The sequence below is a fragment of the Mustela nigripes genome, chromosome 13 (genome assembly GCF_022355385.1).
Source record: "Mustela nigripes isolate SB6536 chromosome 13, MUSNIG.SB6536, whole genome shotgun sequence".
Classification (NCBI taxonomy): domain Eukaryota; kingdom Metazoa; phylum Chordata; class Mammalia; order Carnivora; family Mustelidae; genus Mustela; species Mustela nigripes.
In genome coordinates this window covers 9261981-9278936 of record NC_081569.1, presented here as the reverse complement: position 1 = coordinate 9278936, position 16956 = coordinate 9261981, and the positions used below count along the sequence as shown (strand labels likewise).

At 53.2% G+C, this 16956-nt stretch overlaps 1 protein-coding gene across 8 annotated transcripts in view; it reads left to right on the top strand.

Annotated features, from left to right (window-relative positions):
• The window catches only part of AKAP13 (A-kinase anchoring protein 13), a 322148-nt gene extending 309377 nt beyond the window's left edge, over positions 1-12771 (top strand). For all 8 annotated transcript variants that reach the window (XM_059371621.1, XM_059371619.1, XM_059371618.1 and 5 more), the window contains 7 exons: positions 1801-1962; positions 2531-2601; positions 3013-3057; positions 5174-5224; positions 5891-6340; positions 7078-7411; positions 8239-12771. In XM_059371621.1, the coding sequence (XP_059227604.1) occupies positions 1801-1962; positions 2531-2601; positions 3013-3057; positions 5174-5224; positions 5891-6340; positions 7078-7411; positions 8239-8288 (1163 nt within the window). In that variant the 3' untranslated portion in view covers positions 8289-12771. The remainder of the gene's footprint in view (positions 1-1800; positions 1963-2530; positions 2602-3012; positions 3058-5173; positions 5225-5890; positions 6341-7077; positions 7412-8238) is intronic.
• Positions 12772-16956: the final 4185 nt, after the last annotated feature.

Below are 16956 nucleotides of genomic sequence, written 5' to 3'. Positions count from 1 at the left end.
CAGTAGGCCCGGTCACTGCTGCTGGAGTTTTCATTGCGCTTGTCACTTCGGATGTCTGAGGCTCCTCCTTCAGCAGCTGTCCTGGGAAGGGTTCGTGAGAACACCGCGCCCTGGGTCCTCTCGCGGGTAGTAATCTGTACCATGGAGAGCTCGCGAGTCCGCTCTGCGGGATAGGAGATGCTCGGTTCACATTTTCTTCCCTCGGGTGTCTTGGTTGCTCTTAAATAACATTCTTGCTTTTTCTCCTGGCATAAAGCAGCTGTCCGTGTGCGATCGTAATCTCAGTTCTCCCCTTGTAAGTCCCGTGCTTTCCGCCTGGGCGCCCTGAGAGCTATTTTCTCAAATTCAGGTACTTTGACCAGCATATGCCTTCTGTTGGGGTTGTTCTGGGTCGATGTTCTCAGGCTCACAGTCTTCCAATTTCAGAAAAGTATTCTTAAATTACAGCTTTTAGTGTTTTTCCTCTGCCCTTGTTTTGATTCTCTTCTCCAAGAACTCCCGCTGTCCACATGCCGGACCCCTCTGTCCTCCGCACGGGTTGCTCTCTTCACACTTTGCGTTCCCTTCATCTTTGTCATGCTCAAGTATTCTTCCTTCCACCTTCTGGTAAGTCCTTTTCTGTCGGGTTGGTTTTGCTCTTGTGATCTAGTTTTCCTCTCTCAAATGATCATTTCTCTTTGTTTCCACTTCTTGGTGTCTGTGTTTCCTGATTCTGCCCTGGGTTCCTCCATGGCTGTGTCCGCTCCTGGCAGTAAGTAGCCCGTCCACTTCATGGACACGTGTCCCTGGGATGCTGTTAGCCCACGCAGGGAGTCAGGCCCCTTGTTCTTCCCTCGCTTGCTTTCTCCTTAGCCTTGTGTGGGATTTGACTTGGATGTTTCCCAGTTGCTCGTTTTTTTTTGTTTTTTTTTTTGTTTTTTTAAGATTTTATTTATTTATTTAACAGAGATCACAAGTAGGCAGAAAGGCAGGCAGAGAGGAAGGAGGCTACCTGCTGAGCAGAGAGCCCGTTGCGGGACTCGATCTCAGAACCCTGGGATCATGACCAGAGCCGAAGGCAGAGGCTTTAACCCACTGAGCCACCCAGGCTCCCCCCACCCCCCAGTTGCTCATTTTTACATGAAATAAGCTTCCTAAGTTTTTAGGTGTAGATATCTTTTCTCACTTCACAGGACTCTGATTGTTCCCATGGAGTGTGGTTTGTGTTGTTGTTGTTGTTTTAAATACAATGTCTTCGTCCACTTGATTCCCTGCCTCTGTTTCCCTCTTTCATCCTTCTGGACCTCCTCTCTGGCTTCTCTCCAGCTCAAGCTTTATTCCGCTTTTAGCACTTCTTCCTTTCTGGGGAACCCAGCTCTAGAAAAGAGGCCTCGCTGGTCAGATCTGAGAATTGCGACCCTTGACTTCTCTGGTCCCTTGAACTCACTGTACCAGGGGGAAGAACCCTGCCAGCTTTAGGGCTGCTCTCAGATTGGCCCATCTTACTTCCTAGGGAACTCTTTCTGGCCACTTTGGGTATGACTCTAGAAGGCCATGCCCCTTCCAGTAAATTCCTTTGTCTTCCTCGTGTCCTTTCGAATTTCCTAGACCCTGTGTAAATAAGGCCGAAGGCTTCGTCTGTGAATTCCCAGTAGAATCCAGCTACAACACATACCCTGAGCTGAGACCTTTCTCTGAGCAAAGGAAGTCCCTAGTCACTCTGGAATTGTCTGATCGTGCTTCCTGTATATCTTGTGTGATACCATGAGATTTTCTAAGTAGAAGATGAAATGTAACTTGAGCATGTTTCCTTTTTTCCAGTGGAGATCCTTCAAGGTTTGGTGAGTGGAAGCCTCGGAGGCACGCTGGGGCCGGCGGTCAGTAGCCCTGTTGAGCAGGAAGGCATGGTGGGTCCTGTCTCCTTGCCCCGGAGAGCAGAGACCTTTGGAGGATTTGACAGCCATCAGATGAACGCTTCAAAAGGTAAATGATTTACCGGCGCCTGGCTGGCTTCGTCCATAAAGCATGTGACTCTTGATCTCAAGGTTGAGAGTTCAAGGCCCACGGTGGGCCCTAGGGCTTACTTTAAAAAAACAAAAACAGTAAATGATTTAGAATCCATACTCCTATAGGTGATCCCCAACCATCTCATACAACCAAAAATGAAATCCTGTTCCGGTAGCTGCCTCTCCCCTGTCCCAGTCAGTAGAAGTTTCACTGAAAGCTCCTTGAGTAGCTCGCTGCTAAAAACACTCAAGAACCTCTCTTTTCTCTCAGGGTCACATTTATTTTTAGTAAATGAAAAACAATTTCCTGGGACCTCAGCTAAGTTGTGACCAAAGGAGTAATGATACTCATTTTTCCTTTCTGCTTCTGATTCTTCTGTGGCCCTAAAATTCTTAATTATCACTTAGCTGTCCCCAGGTGGCTTCCCCCTTTTTGGCATTAATAAGATGTGGGAATACCATATCCCTGAGCTACAGATATTGTATTTTTTTCTTGGCTAATCTGTTTCACAACTTTAAAAAAAAAAAATTTTTGCTTCTCTCAGGAGGTGAGAAGGAAGAGGGGGAGGACGGCCAGGATCTGAGGAGAACCGAGTCGGACAGCGGTCTGAAAAAGGTAGTTCTCTAAAAGCTCTACACGCGTAATCTTTGCAGTTAGCCCCCTTGGATCTTGTTTTGGATCCGACTTGCTGTCGGATCCTACTTCAGGAGGAAAGCACATTTTGAAACAAACCCTACAATTAGCGAGTCCCGTGTTCCTGGCCATTCGGCCCCTCGGGCTCAGAGCCTCGTGCTACGCTCCTCGCCGCCCGCAGCCCGAGCGGCAGGAGCTCCGGGTCCGCGGCCCGCACCGGCCTGCCCTCTCTAGGGGCTTCAGCTAAGTGCGGCCTCAAACCTTCGTTACCCTGCAGCGGGAAGCTGCGGTGGAAAAGAACGAAAATGGGAAGCCCAAGCATAATCGAGACACATATTGAACATTGTTTTTGCCTCAGGATCTTTTTTTTTAATGCATGTTTTTGTTTTATAGGGTGGAAATGCTAACCTGGTATTTATGCTGAAAAGAAACAGTGAGGTAAGGGCATTACGAGTTATGTCTGAGAATAGGATTTTGTCATAATTGCTAGGCTGGGAATGGTCGTCTGTGTTTTGCTGTTACGAACAAGCTGACTCCTGGCTTCCGTGTGTGCACTTAGTGATGGGGTCGCCACTGTCCTTACCTTGCTGTTTGCCTGAGCCCCGAGCATCGTCCTGGAAGTGTGCCAGACCATGGCCTACTAACACGGCCTCAGCTTCTCCGTCCTCGAGAAGCAGGCCTCTTGCTTTCTGGGAACACGTGCTGCCACGGCTGCTTGCCTGGCACTCGGGCCTGGCCCCGGAAGCCACAGGTGTGGATTGTGGCACCTCACCTTGTGGGTCACTGCGTGGTCATATCCTGTCCTGCCAGGACTCGAGTTGTGTTTTCTTCTCCAAGCTCTGCTCTTCACTCACTGTGTGTCCCTCTGAAAACAGCCTTAGTGTCCCTCTTGTTGGAGAGCTGACTCTGGGGGCAGCTCCCTCTCCTTCCTTGCCTCAGGTCTGCTGACCCTGTCGGGGAACGGTGTCTCTCCCGCTCGCGTTCCCACTCGGGTCCCCGCTCCTTGCTCCACCAGCACATCCGTCCCCAGGCGCCACCCTCTGCAGACTGGCATGACTCAGGGTGTGCTCGGAGTGTGCGGCCTTAATACGTGACGCTGGGCTTGTGGGGCGGCCCTGTAAGGGTGCTCGTGTGTTTCTTTTTGCTTTTAACATAGTATCATAAGGCCCTGAGCAGATTTGTTTTAAAATTTTAAATTAAAGGGAACTTTTTTCCCTTGTCCCCCCTAAGACGCAGGAAGGTATTTTCCGTGGGTTGGCCTGGCAGTGTAAACACTGGCCCCTCAGTGTGTTTGCCTTAAACCAAATCCACTTACTCTCACACAAACTGTTGCTCTGTCTGCTACTTGAATGAAATTTCACCCGTATTTTTCTGTTCCATGACTCCCCCCCACCCCCCGCCCCGTATTTCATGACAAGGGGTCAGATAAGAAATTACCGGACCAGGGCTTTTCGGGCATTCCAGGGCGGGTAACACTGCGGATGCCCAGCCACAGTCCGCTGGTCTTTTGTGACCTCTTTTATTAAGAAGAAACTGAAAAGAGGGTAAAAAGTGTGCTCTCAGAAGAGCTAAGCTTAATAATTAAGTTTTTGGTGTTTGGTTCTAAGTACAGTTGATCCTTGAATAACATGGGTTTGAACTCCCGGGTCCACTTCTAATATGCAAGTTTTTTAAATAAATAGAGTGCAGTGCTGTAAATGTGTTTTCCTTATGTTAACCTTCTCTTCTTCAGCCTACTTTTATAAGAATACAGCCTATAGTACACATACCATATAAAGGTATGTGTTAATGGACTGTGTTATGGATAAGACTTCAGGGCAACAGTGTAGGCTATTTGTAAACTTTTTGGAGAGTCAGAAATTATAAGCAGCTTTTCCACGGTGCAAGGGATTCATGCCGCAAGTCCAGCATTGTTCAGGGGTCAGCTGTGTCATAAAAGGAACATGTTCAGAAACAACAACAAAATGAGTAAAATAAGTCCACCCCCAAGAAATAGGTATTGTTAAATGCTGGGTGTTTATATTTCCATCCTTTTCTTCTACACAACGTATATTTATGTGTCTAAGTCTGTGTGCGTGTGAATTGTACAGAAATAGCTTTAACATATCATTCACAGCTGTACCCCCTGCAGCTTCGTGTCCTTTTTTTCTCTTAACACGTTAGAAGCACCTCCCCAGCACCCGCATGCAGAAGCCTGCACTGTAAGGGCTGCGTGCTGCTCTGTGGCTGCTGTGGTTTTACTTCCCCTGCAGTTTCGCGGGGGACTTGGTGCACTAAGAACAGCTCCGTGCGGCGCTGCTCGAGAAAGACGTGCGTGTGGCTGCCTGCATGCTGATGGCCTCCTGCACCGTTGTCCCGTTGTCCCGTTTGCTTGACCTCGTTTTGGGTCTCTGGGCCATCCGTACCCGCTTACTCTCTCTGGTGCTTTCAGTCCGGAAATACTCCGTTCAGACGCGGCCCCTTGCTGTGGGTTGGGGGTTGGCTCATGACGCCCGCGGGGTGGTGGGTTCGGAGACTCCGTCCTGAGGGCTGTTTCCGTTGCTTCCTTTCGCAGCAGGTCATCCAGAGTGTCGTTCACCTCCACGAGCTTCTCAGCGCGCTGCAGGTACGGGCCTCTCTCTCTCCCCTCCCTCCCTCCCTCGTGTCCAGAGAAGCTGCAAGGGTAGTGTTGGCAGGGACCTTCGAGGTCTAGGGGTAGCTCGTGGGTAAATGGGGCCCTCGGTCGAGACACGATGGGCTGTCATGTTGAGAAAGGGTACAATGTGCAGCGCTTTGTCTTTGGCCTTGGAAGGTAGAACCGATGAATGACGGGTGAACGGACCTGGGAGATTACAAGAATAGGTGCTGTAGCCTTGGGGCAAAGCCTGAAGTGCTGCCTGGTTGGGTGCTTTGTTTAGCGTGATTGTGAGTTTCCATCTCTGTGCAGTTTGTGGTGAGGGAAGTCCTCCCCCAAGTAACTGCTACTTAGCACTTTCTGGGAATTATCCTCAAACTGTGTCCACTTCCTTTCTCCGGGCTGTACCAGATCCAATTCCTACTTCCTCCCACCTCCAGAGCACACACAGCCCCCACCCCGAGCAGTGTCAGCAGCATGTGACCAAGTGTAACGAGGCTCTGGGTCCCCACACAGTTGACATTACTTTGGGCTCAGTTGGGGGGGCGGGGGGTGCTCCTGACTCCAAGGTTGGAGCGGAGCCCTGGAGCGGACATGCCGGCACGCGGAGGGCCGGGGCCGACCAGTCGCAGCTCCCTCCACCGCTGTCCCCCGCAGGGCGTGGTGCTGCAGCAGGACAGCTACATCGAGGACCAGAAGCTGCTGCTGGCCGAGCGCGCGCTCACCCGGAGCTCGTCGCGCCCCAGCTCGCTGGTGGAGCAGGAGAAGCAGCGCAGCCTGGAGAAGCAGCGCCAGGACCTGGCCAACCTGCAGAAGCAGCAGGCGCAGCACCTGGAGGAGAAGCGGCGGCGCGAGCGCGAGTGGGAGGCGCGGGAGCGGGCGCTGCAGGAGCGCGAGGCGCGGCTGGCGCAGCGCGAGCAGGACGTGCGGCGCGGCCAGCAGGACCTGGAGCGGGAGCACGACGAGCTGCAGCTCCGCAAGGGCGCCTACCAGTGCGACCTGGAGAGGCTGCGCGCCGCGCAGAGGCAGCTGGAGCGGGAGCAGGAGCAGCTGAGGCGCGACGCCGAGCGGCTCAGCCAGAGGCAGGCGGAGCACGACGCCCAGCAGGTGCGGGCGCCCTCGGGGAGGGCTGGCCGGGAGGGCGGAGTCCGGGGCGCGGAACCCGGGGAGGAGGGGGGAGCACGCTGGCCCGGCTGTGCGCCTCACTCGGCGGCTGCTCCCAGGGGAAGCCCCTCGGGGATGAGCTTCAGTCGGGGGCATCCGTGCACCCGTGGCCGACCCGCCTGACGGCGGATGCTCGCCCTGTGCTGCCGTGGGGTTGGGGGCCCACGTGCCCCCCCGGGAGAGGAAGTTCAGGCAGCCTGTCCCAGGGGCGCGGCGCAGGTCTGCAGGGAGCACCCGCATCCCATAACGGGGCAGGGCCGTGCGGGGGGCGGCACCCGAGGCGGGTTTCACCTCCGGCTCCCCACTCCCCTCGAACGGGACAGGCTCCCCCACGCCCTCAGCCCTGCAGTAATTCTGTAGGGAAGCCAGTCTTCACCCAAGCAGCCCTTTTCTCCAGGGAGTAGGGGGTTCCTTTCTGCGCTGCCTCCCGCAGGCGCTATGAATCCTTCCACCGCAGTAGTGGGTCAGAGCTGATGTCTGCAGCACTGTCCCCGGTTCCACGTGGGGGCTGCGCAGAAGTCCTGGATCCTTCTGTGGCAGGGGCCCGTGGCATCCAAGGAAATGGGTACACGCCAGGCTGAATGCCACCCCCACAGCTGACCTCAGCCAGCGTGGAGTGAGCGGACCCCAGGGCTGCCACCGGCCCCTGACTCAGAAACTCTGGTTCTGACCCGGCGCAGGTGTCACAGCAGCACCGCAAGCTGCTGCGGATCCCGTCCTTCCTTCCCAGCCCGGAGGAGCCCCCCTTGCCGCCTGTACCTTCCGTGGCCAAATCGGGATCCCTGGACTCGGAACTCTCGGTGTCCCCAAAAAGAAACAGCATCTCTCGGACACACAAAGATAAGGGGCCTTTTCACATACTGAGTTCCACCAGCCAGCCAGCCAGAGGCCCAGAGGGTCAGAGCCAGACCCCCGCGCCCGCGCCCGCCTCCACGCGCCTGTTTGGGTTAGCGAAGCCGAAGGAGAAGAAGGAGAAGAAAAAGAAGAACAAAGGCGGCCGCTCTCAGCCCGGGGGTGAGTGACACGCGTCAGGGCTCCCCACCGCCACGTTGCTCCTGGGTCCCGAAGCGGGGGGCAGGGTTCGACGGAGGGGCCCATCCGGCTGTGTCAGAGCCGCACCGCCGTCCCCCCGAGCCCACGTCCCTGCCTGCCGAGGGCGGCCCGGGCTCCCGGCGCTCCCGGCAAGAACGCTGGCTCAGCGGGCATCTCGGACCCCCTCTGTGCACCCGGGTGCCAAGGGGAGAGCGCAGGTCTCGGTTTGGGGGCGTCTGTTACCCAGCGTGGGGGCTGAAACTCACTGCAGTGAAGACCGAAGTCTTCCCCGCTTTTCTGTAGGCCTAGTCCGGTCATCAGTAGAACTAGTACTTGGTGAGCATTGCCCCAGGTCTGGTTAACCCTGCAGGTGGCCGTGTGACGTAGATGACACCAAGACCAGTGAACGTGGCTGCCCGCACCAAGCTCGTGATCAAATCCCAGTCACCAAGGCTCCCCGCGTGTGCAGCCCTTTCCCCAAGTCCTCCCTCGGTTCCTTCTCGTCAGGATTGCTCCCTCCTGTCTCTGGGGGAGATCAAAGAGAAGTTTCCGTCTCGGGGCCTGTTTGTTTGTGAATAGCAAGTCCACTGCTTTGTCCAGCTGAAGGGTCCCGTGGACCAGCAAAGGGTATCAGAGGACCTCGAGCTCCTAACCCAGTCCGGGAGCCCTGGTGGGCAGGAGGGGGGGTGACTGCCCACCAGGCCAGCATGTGCTCCCTCCTGCAAGACTCCGGCTGAGGGGGTAGGGGAGGGAGTTCAATGAAGAGCAGTTTTTTCCTGAAGTTTCCTCCTTGCTTTCCCCTTTCCCAGAGGGCCCTATGTCAGAAGTGCCCACAGAGGGTGAAGAGATCTTCTGCTGACCCTGCCCTCTGCCATGGCTGCCGCCTCCTGTCCTGGCCCATGGTCACCAGCCCCACCTCTCCTCCTGGTCCTGGGTGTGGTCTCTTACCTTGGACACAGAGCTGCCCCACAACCCAGATCTCGAAGGTCAGGGTGGGGCAGGAGACCCGGGCTCAGCGGCTGCCTGCAGCTCACGCCGACAGTAGACGGCCCCAGAAGTCCAGGCGATGGTTTCAGACACGTCAGGAGTCTCTAAAGGCTGAAAGAAGTGTGGAACTGAGGTCTGAAGTTCTACCTTTTGAGGGACACAAGCAACAGGCAAACGGCAGATAGTTTGGACTTGGTCTGTGTACATAGTTACCCTTCTGCGTATACATGTGGGGTGCGCCAGAATTAGGCACCGTCTGTAGCGGAGGCCTGGTCAGCTGGGCACAGGAGGTGCCACCTGGCCCTGCTCCAGGAGCACGCGGGCACTCGCCTCGTACCCCCCTAGTCGTCCAAGGTGGTCCTGTCACCCTGCCCCGTGCACACCTCCTCCCTTTCTGCATGTTTCATTTTAGAAGGGATGGCACACGTCTGTGAAAACCAGTAAGAGAAGGGGTGATGTGGTTAAAAAGCATATATATAGATAGATAGATACATATATATGTGCATGTGTGTGTACATATATACATGATCTATACCACTTTCATTTTGGTGTTTGTCATTTAAAAAAAAAAAATCTGTAATTTTAACATGAAATCCAAAGAAATTATAGTCTGGCTTTCCAGATGTTTGCCCGCATACTCTGGGCGTAGATGAAGTAGAGAAGTCTCCACGTCCTGACTCCTGCATGGTGACACTTTTTGGTTGTCACTGACCCCCAGCCTCCTTAATACCATCCCGAGGGCAGCGGCTGCCGCGGCAGCAAGGTGGTCCCCACCCCTGCACTAGGACAGTGGTCCCCGTCGGTTCAGGGGAAGGCGTTCGGCCCCTCTGTCGTCGTCGTCATTTTTAGACCAGTTCAGCCCGAGCGGTAGCTGGCCCCGGTGTGGCTGGGAAACGTGCTCGTTCTGTAGCGGGAGGCCAGGGCAGAATTTGATTTCTTGAAGTCTTTCTCTAATCTAAAGGTCTGTTGGTTACTGTACTCCGCCCCCTCGAAGGTGTGTCCCAGACGCAGCCTGGTTTCCCTTCTGTCTCCCGCGCTGGCGGGGATCCCTGACTGCTGGAGGCTCGCGGCCAGTGCTGGAGCGGGACGGTTCCCGGAGGTCCTCGAAGCCCCCGGCTCCCTGCTGGACTCCATACTCCCCCGCGGGCAGACCCTGGAAAAGTCTGTGCTTTCAGTGTGCCCTTCCTTCCTGCTTTTTGCCTCTCAGGAGCATGGGTCTTTGAACATACTTTTTAAAAAAACAAAAATCTGTAACTTGGTGCTTGTTGATGAATTGCAAGCTGGCCTTGCAGATGGAGATATTTATCTTTCAGTTTATTTGAAAGAGGTCTGGTTTAAAACTGTTAGCTTAGACTTATTTATTGTGTGTGTGTGTGTGTGTGTGTGTGTGTGTGTGTGTGTGTGTAAGGGTGAACATACCAGCCCAACGGTTCCCGCTGTCTGGTCGATGCAGAACGTGAACAGCGCTGCTCGCTCCTCCGCGTCTGTCCAAGTGCCTTGAGGGCCCAAAGGAAGGTTAAAGGTTGGGGGAGGGGAATCCATTTCCTTCCCTCTTCTCACCCCCACCTCCTCCTCGGATTGAGGGATGTCTTCTCCCTTGCCTGAGTCAAGAGACTTGTCACCTGGGAGTTACATTCACCTGTTTGCGTCTCAGAAATCTCTTAGCCTGCAGAAGCAGACTGTAAGAACAAAACCAGCTAAGCTCCTCCTCTTTCGAACCGCGGTATACCCCCACACACACCCTGGGCAGTGAAAAGATGGGTTACTTCCTGGCCTTAGTCCACCCAGCAACGAGCCACAGCCACGCCTGCCACGGTTCTCCTCAAAGCACATGGCGTGCAGGGTCTGTCCCCCTCTGGGGCTCGCCGTGGGCCGCTGGAGGGAACGGCACCAGGGCGGGAAGCCTGCGTCGTCCTCGGTGTCACCTAGGCCAGGCCCCCATGTTCCCTGAGCTCGCACTTGGTGCTGGCGAGATGGGCCCTCACGTCTGCGCCACTGACATGCTGTGGACCCGGAGTTTCTGGCCCTGCTGCCCTGTTTGGCGGCAGCTTGAGAGTGTCTTTTATGCTCAACTAGCTCTGAGGTTTGGGCTGCTTTGCGGGTGATGGTGGTGGCATGGCCTGCGCCCGCCCGCGAGTCACTGAGCTCGCTCAGGTTCGGGGCAGACCGTGCAGAACCGGATTTGGAGGGGAGCCTCCCGCGTCCGCCCCCCCTGCCCACCTTCATCGGAAGCCCAGTCCGCAGCGCAGAGAGACAACGGCTTCCTGAGAGCCGCGCTGGGACAGGTCTTTCTCGTCCCCTCTGGAAACTGAACTCCGGGACCTCCTCTGCTGTGCTTGGAGAGCTGCCGGGGTTGTTGCTGCTTGGGCTTGTCACCTTGAGAACCACTCTGGTTCCGGAGTCTGAGGTCTCGTCTGGGCTCTTTTCTTGTGAGAAGGGGTCGTCTGCCCGGGGGACTCGAAGGCCGTTCGCTGTTGTGTCCTCCGGGAAGCAAGTGCCTGACGCCAGCCGGAGCCCCCAGATTTCCGGAGTCTAGTGAAGTTCCTGGAGGGAGGCTCAGTTCTGTCTCAAAAATTCTATCATCTCAGAAGTCGTCACCCCAGTCGGGTGACATGCACTTTAAATGCTCTCGTCTGTTGGCTTATTTTGGGGGACAATCCGCTGTGTGAACTTTTCTTCTTTGAAAACAGAGGGTTAAAAACGTGCAAGATGCCATGATTCAGCCTTTGCCAACATTCCATTCTCTACCCCATGAGAGCGATCTGTGGGGAAGAAATCCTTAGCAAGATTTGTTGTTGTTTTTTTTTTTTTTGAAAAGGTACGAATCTTACCTTTCTCCCTCTTACGCCTCAGGGTAGCACCACTGACGTCGTCTCTTTGAGAAGAGAATGTTCCCCTCATTCTCTTCCTGAGCCCCTAGGAGCTAGCAGGAAGCACAAATTTTCAAGACCCTTGGGGTTTGTTGTACCTTTCCTGGGAAGGGGGGCAGGTGTGGGGGTGCAGGGGTTTAGTAAGGTAGACTCTGCCTTAAGCGAGGGGCAGAACCATACCTTAGAGGCCAGGACTTGATCCAAAAGTTGGGGGTTCACAGAAGTACTTAATATTTCATTGCTTGGTCTCTAAGGCTTCTCCATGGCCAGTTCTCTCTCTCTGAGGATTTGGGCATTTGCCCCAGGGAGGGCGCGGAGGGGGCTGAGTCCACTCCAGTGCTGATGGGTGACGGGTTGTGCCCAGGCCAGCCGAGCCCTGGGAGGGTGTTGGAGACACTGTTCTGGTGATGGGCCTCTGGCCGCACACACGTGGCTTGGAGGGGCCCCCAGAGGGGATCCGCAGTCTTGGCCTGTGGAAGCCCGGAACCAGCCCTGTAGGTTCGACAGCCGTGGTTGAGTGACACGTGTGCCTCGCGCGCCCGCCTTCCGGCTGGACACCCACGTGCCGGTGGTGCTGGGCCCGCGTCCTAGCCCCGCGAGCTCTCTGACACACAGAGACGAGGGGAGGGCAAGGAGTTCGTTGTGGTTTGCGTCTTTTTTCTTCCAACATCGCCTAACATTCCTAGTTAACCAGAGCTTTGGGATCTACTGCCTGCTGGCCAGGTTTTAAAGTGGAAAGTATTTTAATGCTGCCATAAAAGTAAAATCAAAAAAACAAAAACAGAAAAAAGGAAGGGAAAAACAAAGGCTTCTTTCCTTGTACTCCTCTAATTTGTCAGAAGATTGACAGGCCTTGAATGAATTCTCCGTCTCGCTAAGGTTGAAAGCCGGGCAAACCCAGCTGGCGAACGGCCTCCAGCCCCAGACCACGCCCCCCTGCTCTGCACACCCCGCCGAGCCCGGCCTGTGCCAGGGGCCCCTCTCTGCCGCAAAGCAGAGGGTGCTGTCCCCCCAACCCTGCCCCTTCACCCCCGATACTCACCCAGCTTGAGCTCTCCGGCCTTTCGCAGCCACCCGCCAGGGGCCCGTCCGGTCAGCTTGCCCATGGTCATGGTTCAGCCTGTGGTTTCCTGTGTTCCTTACCCGCTGCGGGCGTGCGAGACGCCCGGACTGCAGGAGGGCGATTACCGTACACCTCATACCTCTGCTTTTGTGGTTTTCAACTGCTAGACAAACATTTCTGTGCTAGATTCTTTTAAATAAAAAGGGGTTAAAACCCAGATGCTGTATATTAATTTGTAATTATGTATAAAGTAAAGCAGTTTTAAACTGTAAAAAAAAAAAATTTTTCAGTGTGTTTTCTGGGATTTTGCCACAACATACTGGCATTGTATTTTATTTATCTTCCTGTCTAGTTACTGGCTTCGGACTCTACTTGTAAAGTCCCCTCCACCCTTTCAAAAAATAAATGTCCTGTAAGTCTCATCTGTTGCCATGTCATGTTCTATCCCCGTGGGTTGCCTGGAGAGCGTCTCAGAATAGTCTAGGCTCCCGATAAAGGGGCATCCCCCACTCCAGTAAGAGCCCCCTCCCCAAAGAGAACTTCTGTTTCTAATGTCCCTCTGGGAACAGGAGTCTGTAAACACTCAGCAGCTCCTTGGAGACATTTTCCTGGGGCCCAGATGCAAACCAGGGGGCCAGCCTCAAGTCATGGGATCTGTGCCTGGAATCAAAACTATTTCCAGTCAAATCAGTGCAGTAAAATCGTCCTTTGTCATAGATTCTACTCTGTCAAAAGAATTAATGTGAGTTTGCCTTGTTTGACAACTTTCTCCGCCCCATATCACCCCCCAGGAGGGGACTTTGGGGGCACTGGCAGAGTAGGAGGACCCTAAGCTCACCCCGTTCCACAGACACGACTTCGTAACAGTCACATCAGTGCAAAGAGACCAAAGACCGGTTCCACAACTAAATGTGGAAATGAGGCCAGATCCAGGAGGGGAGGAAAGGGAGAGACACTGTGGGGAGTGAAACAGATCACAGCCCTCCACGGGAGGGAGGGAACATGGCCCAGAAGAGGGGAAAGAGACCATCGCACCGGGGAGCCTGCACAGGGAAGACGAATCCCCGTGACATTTTGCTTTGAAAGCCAGAAGGGCTGAATTTCCCAAGTTCTTAGAACCAGTGGGACTTAGAACCCAGAACCCAGACCATTAACAATCAACCAGCTTGGCTCTGGGAGTCTGGAGGGCAATAGGAAGCTGTGTCCTCACCCTTAAAGAGACAGCACGACAAACAGCCCAGGGAGATAGTGCTGGATCAGCATTTTGAAACACCTTCCCCACCCCCGGGACCAGAGCAGGGAGAGTTATTTACTAATCTCCGAGCATGTGCAGGAGGGGCAGAGACCACTGGGGACTCTTCCAGGAACAAAGGAGCTGGCAGAGGCCATCTCCCTCCTCTGCCCCCCAGCCTCAACACACAGCCACCTTCTGGAACCAGGGAACCAGGGAGCTGACCTTCACCCCCCAACTTGCCGACACCCCACCCCACTCTCCCTGCACTGCAGCAGACCCTCCCCCTCCAGCCAGGCCTGCCTCAGTCCTGGCGCTGCGGTCCCCGCCCCCAGAAGACTGCGAGAACCCTGCCAACACTTCCGGTCCTCTCCCCGCGCGCTTGGCCGATCCGCCCCCTCCAATCCGGCCAGCCCGGGCCCGTGGCTGCAGGCCCCTTCCTGCAGAGCACCGGCGCACAAACCTTGCTAACACTGCCCGTCCCGCCCAGCACTCTTTGGAGATCCACACCCGCAAATACACTCTGCGTAGGCACCCGTCCAAAGGAGTGCCACGAGCCGAGCCGCAGTGTGCAAGCAGCCCGGACTGGAGCCAGCACCACTCCAAAGAGACTCCTGCCCCAGGGAGAGAAAAAGGCAACCATATACACCAGTCCGGCTGCAGCCCCAGCAGTGGGCTGGGGACAGACACCTGGTCGGACTACAGGCCCCACCCAACAACAAAACCTCAGGGCCAACACAGGGAAAGTGCCCTATAGTTTGGTGATACTACATCTCTGGCAAACGTCTGGTCTGACTCAACTCGAGCCCAGGGCAGCACCACACTGGCCCACTAATAGTACAGGGACCAAACTGTGCCCTCAGCAGAGCAGAGAGAGCCACTGAGGGTGACTGACTGGCGAGAAGAGAGTCAGCCACAAACGTAGGCTGCGTGCAACACACAGAGACCCACCACCACCAAGGGGCACCTGGGTGGCTTAGTCTGTTGAGCATCATACTCTTGATTTAGAATCAGGTCATGATGCTGGGTTCACGAGACTGAGCGACACATCAGGCTCCAAGCTCAGCACTGAGTCTGCTTGAGATTCTCTCTCTCCCTCTCCTTCTGCCCCTCCCCCTGCTTGTGCTAAATAATAATAAGTAAAAAAAAATTTTTTAAAGGAGATACCTTTGAAGCTCCCAGGTTCTGTACTCCAGGGCACCACAGGCCCTGTTCTTCATAAGGCCACTACTTGCAAGAGTGGGAGACATAGGTTACTTTCCTAATACAGAAACAGACACAGTTAGACAAAATAAGGGAACAGAGGAGTATATCCCAAATGAAAGAAAAGGACAAAAATCTCAAGGGACCTAAATGAAATGGTAGTAATATGCCTAACAAAGAATTTCAGGTAATGACTTTGAAGATCCTCACTGGACTTGAGAGTGGGGGACCTCACTGAGGCCCTTAACAAAGAGAGAGAAAACATAAAAAAGAACCAATCAGAGATGGAGAACTCCGTAAATGAAATCAAAACTACATTAGATGGAATAAATAGACTGAGAGGAAGCAGAAGAACAGATCAGTGACTTGGAGGACAGAGTTGTGGAAAGCAATCAAGCTGAGCAGGTGAGAAGAAATATACAGCATGAAAATTGACTTAAGGAACTCAGCAATACTATCAGGCATAACAACATTCACATTATAGGGGTCCCAGAAGGAGAAGACAGAAAAGGCAGCAGAAAATTTGCTTGAAGAAATAACTGAAAACATTCCAAATCTGGGGAAGGAAACTGAAATCCAGATCCAGGAGAGACAGAGACGTCCAACAAAATTAACCAAAGAAGGCCCACATGAAAACAGAGAAATTAAATGGCAAAAAGCAGTTGACAGCGACAGAATTTCAAAAGCAACAATGACAAAAAAAAAAAAAAAAAAAAAAACCCAGTTACCTACGATGGAAATCCCATTAGGCTATCAGCTGATTTTTCAGCAGAAACCTCAACAGACCAGAAAGGAGTGGAATTAAATATTCAAACTGCTGAAGGAAACCAACCTGCAGCCGAGAATATTCTATCCAGCAAGGCTATCATCCGAATAGAAGGAAACCGAGTTTCTCAGACAAAAACTAACATAGTGGGACGCCTGGGTGGCTCAGTTGGTTAAGCAGCTGCCTTCGGCTCAGGTCATGATCCCAGCGTCCTGGGATCGAGTCCCACATCGGGCTCTCTGCTCAGCAGGGAGCCTGCTTCTCCCTCTGACTCTGCCTTCCACTCTGTCTGCCTGTGCTCGCTCTCGCTCACGGTCTCTGAGAAATAAACTGAGGGTTTTGGGGGGGGGGGTTGGGTGAGCCTGGTGGTGGGTATTATGGAGGGCAAAAATTGTATTGCATGGTGCACTGGGTGTGATGCATAAACTGAATTCGGGAACACTGAAAAGAAATTTTTAAAAATAAAAATATTTTTAAAAAGAGGGCTCTTTGGAAAGGAAAGGTCATAAATAGGAGTAAGAAAAATAGGAAGCACAAAGGCAGTAAGAATATCTGTAAAAATCAGTCAAAGGACTCACAAAATAAAAAGATGTAAAGTATAACACCATAGACCTAAAATATGGGGAGGAGAGAAATAAAGAATGGGTTCAAACTTAAGCAACCATCAACATAATATAGACTGCTACATGTCAAAGATACAAAGCTATTGGTAACCAGGAATCAAAAATGACTAACACATTGCAAAGAATAAAGAGACCTTTCTCTTTATTCTCTAAGCATATCACTAAACACAATCAGCAAAGCATGTGAGAGCAAGAAAAGACAGGATCAAAAACTATCACAAAACAAGTAACAAAATGGCTAACCAAAATGGATAAATACAAATCTATCAATAAGTCCTTTGACTTAAATGGACTAAATACTCCAAAAGACACAGGATGACAGTATAGATTTAAAAAAAAAAAAAAAAGACCCATCTGTATGCTGCCTACAAGAGACTCATTTCAGACCTAAAGACTTCTGCAAATTGAAAGTGAGGGGCTAAAGGGCACCTGGGTGGCTCAGTGGGCTAAAGCCTCTGCCTTCAGCCCAGGTCGTGATCCCAGGGTCCTGGGATTGAGCCCCACATCGGGCTCGTGATCCCAGGGTCCTGGTATTGAGCCCCACATCGGGCTCGTGATCCCAGGGTCCTGGGATTGAGCCCCACATCGGGCTCTCTGCTCAGCAGGGAGTCTACTTTCTCCTCTCTCTCTCTGCCTGCCTCTCTGCCTACTTGGGATATCTCTCTCTCTCTCTCTCTCTCTCAAATAAATAAATAAATAAATCTTTAAAAAACAAAAAAGAAAGTGAGGGGCTAGAGAACCATTTCTCAAGCAAATGGATGTCAAAAGAAAGCCAGTGTAGCAG